The 1,792-nt window shown below is 31.2% G+C and overlaps 1 protein-coding gene across 1 annotated transcript in view; it reads right to left on the bottom strand.

The window, feature by feature from the left end:
• Positions 1-1,117: 1,117 nt before the first annotated feature.
• LOC108690295 (probable ribonuclease ZC3H12B) overlaps positions 1,118-1,792 on the bottom strand; it is a 25,742-nt gene continuing 25,067 nt past the window's right edge. The window contains exon 6 of the mRNA XM_018197509.1: positions 1,118-1,469. Coding sequence (XP_018052998.1) covers positions 1,118-1,469 — 352 coding nt within the window. The remainder of the gene's footprint in view (positions 1,470-1,792) is intronic.

The raw sequence follows: 1,792 nt of genomic DNA, 5'->3' as shown, positions 1-1,792 counted from the left end.
CTTGCATTTAGCGATAGGCCAGACAAATGCACACTTATATTCAATGATCTTTAGAAATTAACATCTTGTTAACGGTTGCGAAAATTGTAAAATGATACAGAATTTTTAAATTCATTTTAGTTTGCTTTACCTATCCAAGAACGGTGTTACACCTAATACCGAACATCCAATTTATAACATCGTTCTTCCATAATTCACAGCCGCTAATGTAACGATTTCGACACAGTCTTGCATAAAAAATTATATATACTTTAAACTTGTAACATACCTAATATCTTCTTTTTTTTTCTTGTGTAACAGAAACTGACGAAAAAGATATCGATAAAGAATCTATTAAACAATTTTGTCACAAAATCAGATAATTAATTAATAATTGGCGCTGAAGTATTCCCTAATCTCATTATGACAATAAATATATAAAATTCTATCACGTTATTCTTTATAATAAGTTACAATTTTAGTTAAAATATTTTAGTTAAAATTTAATTGAAATTTAAATAGGGATCGGTGAAAAAGCAAGACGATTTCGCGAGTCGAAAAGTTCATCAATGTAAGACGATAGTCATTGATGCAAGTTTATTATGATTAAAAATGATGATAATTAAAACGGATCTTCTCATTGTTTACTTTCCGAATAATAACAATTCGTGTTATAATGCCCTAGACTAATACACGTTATTATGTATAACCATTCCTTTCTCGATAATTATTCCTAAACAATGCAAAAATCTAAAACGTCTAAAAAGTTTCTTAGAAACTTTTTGTGTTGAGTTATTAGTTTTCATCTCTCGCTTTCTTCGTCCAAGAAATACTAGCTTATCTTGGCTAGTAGGACAAAAATGCATTTGAAATTTCAAAAGAAAACTTGAGAGAGAGAGAGAGAGAGAGAGAGAGAGAGAGAGAGAGAGAGAGAGAGAGATCCAAAAAATACAAATATCTTCTGTAACGATTCAATTAATTAATATCTTCAATGCAATTTATACGATAACCGTTGGATCTGCATTAAAGTTTTTCTGCAATATACAAAGTATCCATAAAAATAACAAAATATAACTGTTATATAGATAGTTTCAATGCTTCAACTCGTGAATATTCTGAACATGAATAAAATTCATCATCAATTCTGATTCTTGGGAAACATCGTCAAAATGGCAGCACAAATCTGCTGAGGATCGGTCTCGTGGGGATGAAGTGTCATGACAGCCTGCACTTGTTCTTCGGGAAAAATGTTGGCGAGGTGATAGTGCAGGCGACGTCGAATGTCCTGGGTCTGCATCCCCCAAGGCACGTGTAAACTTGTAGATGGTGGGGATGGTAACAGGTTTAATTGGGGATCCGAGGTACCTATCCTCTGCACTCGTGGCATTAAGGAAGTACCACGTGGAGGCCACGCTCTGTAAGAATCCGGGGCAGAAGCGATACGCATTACGTGCTGGTGATGAGGCTGAAGGCAGTCGGGGTAATCCCAGCTGAAATATAATAAGATTTGGAAATATCCAAATAGAAATCATTTGAATCTACTTATTATATTAATTAAAGATTATTATATTAATTAAAGATTATTATATGATAATAATGAATTTTATTGTAATTAAATTACAATTGTTTTTACTTTCTAAAAATTATAGATTAACAGAATCATTAAATAGTTGATTTCATATCTGGAAATTAAACAGATTTTTTTTTTATATTGTAAAAGATCTGCAATCTTATATATTATCTCATATATTAATTTACATGTATTAATTATATAATTCATATGAAACACGCATCTTAATAAGGATGTATTAGA

The sequence above is a fragment of the Atta colombica genome, unplaced genomic scaffold, assembly GCF_001594045.1.
Source record: "Atta colombica isolate Treedump-2 unplaced genomic scaffold, Acol1.0 scaffold304, whole genome shotgun sequence".
Taxonomy (NCBI): Eukaryota; Metazoa; Arthropoda; class Insecta; order Hymenoptera; family Formicidae; genus Atta; species Atta colombica.
Note: the sequence above shows the minus strand (reverse complement) of the source record. Positions and strands in the feature narration are given on the sequence as shown.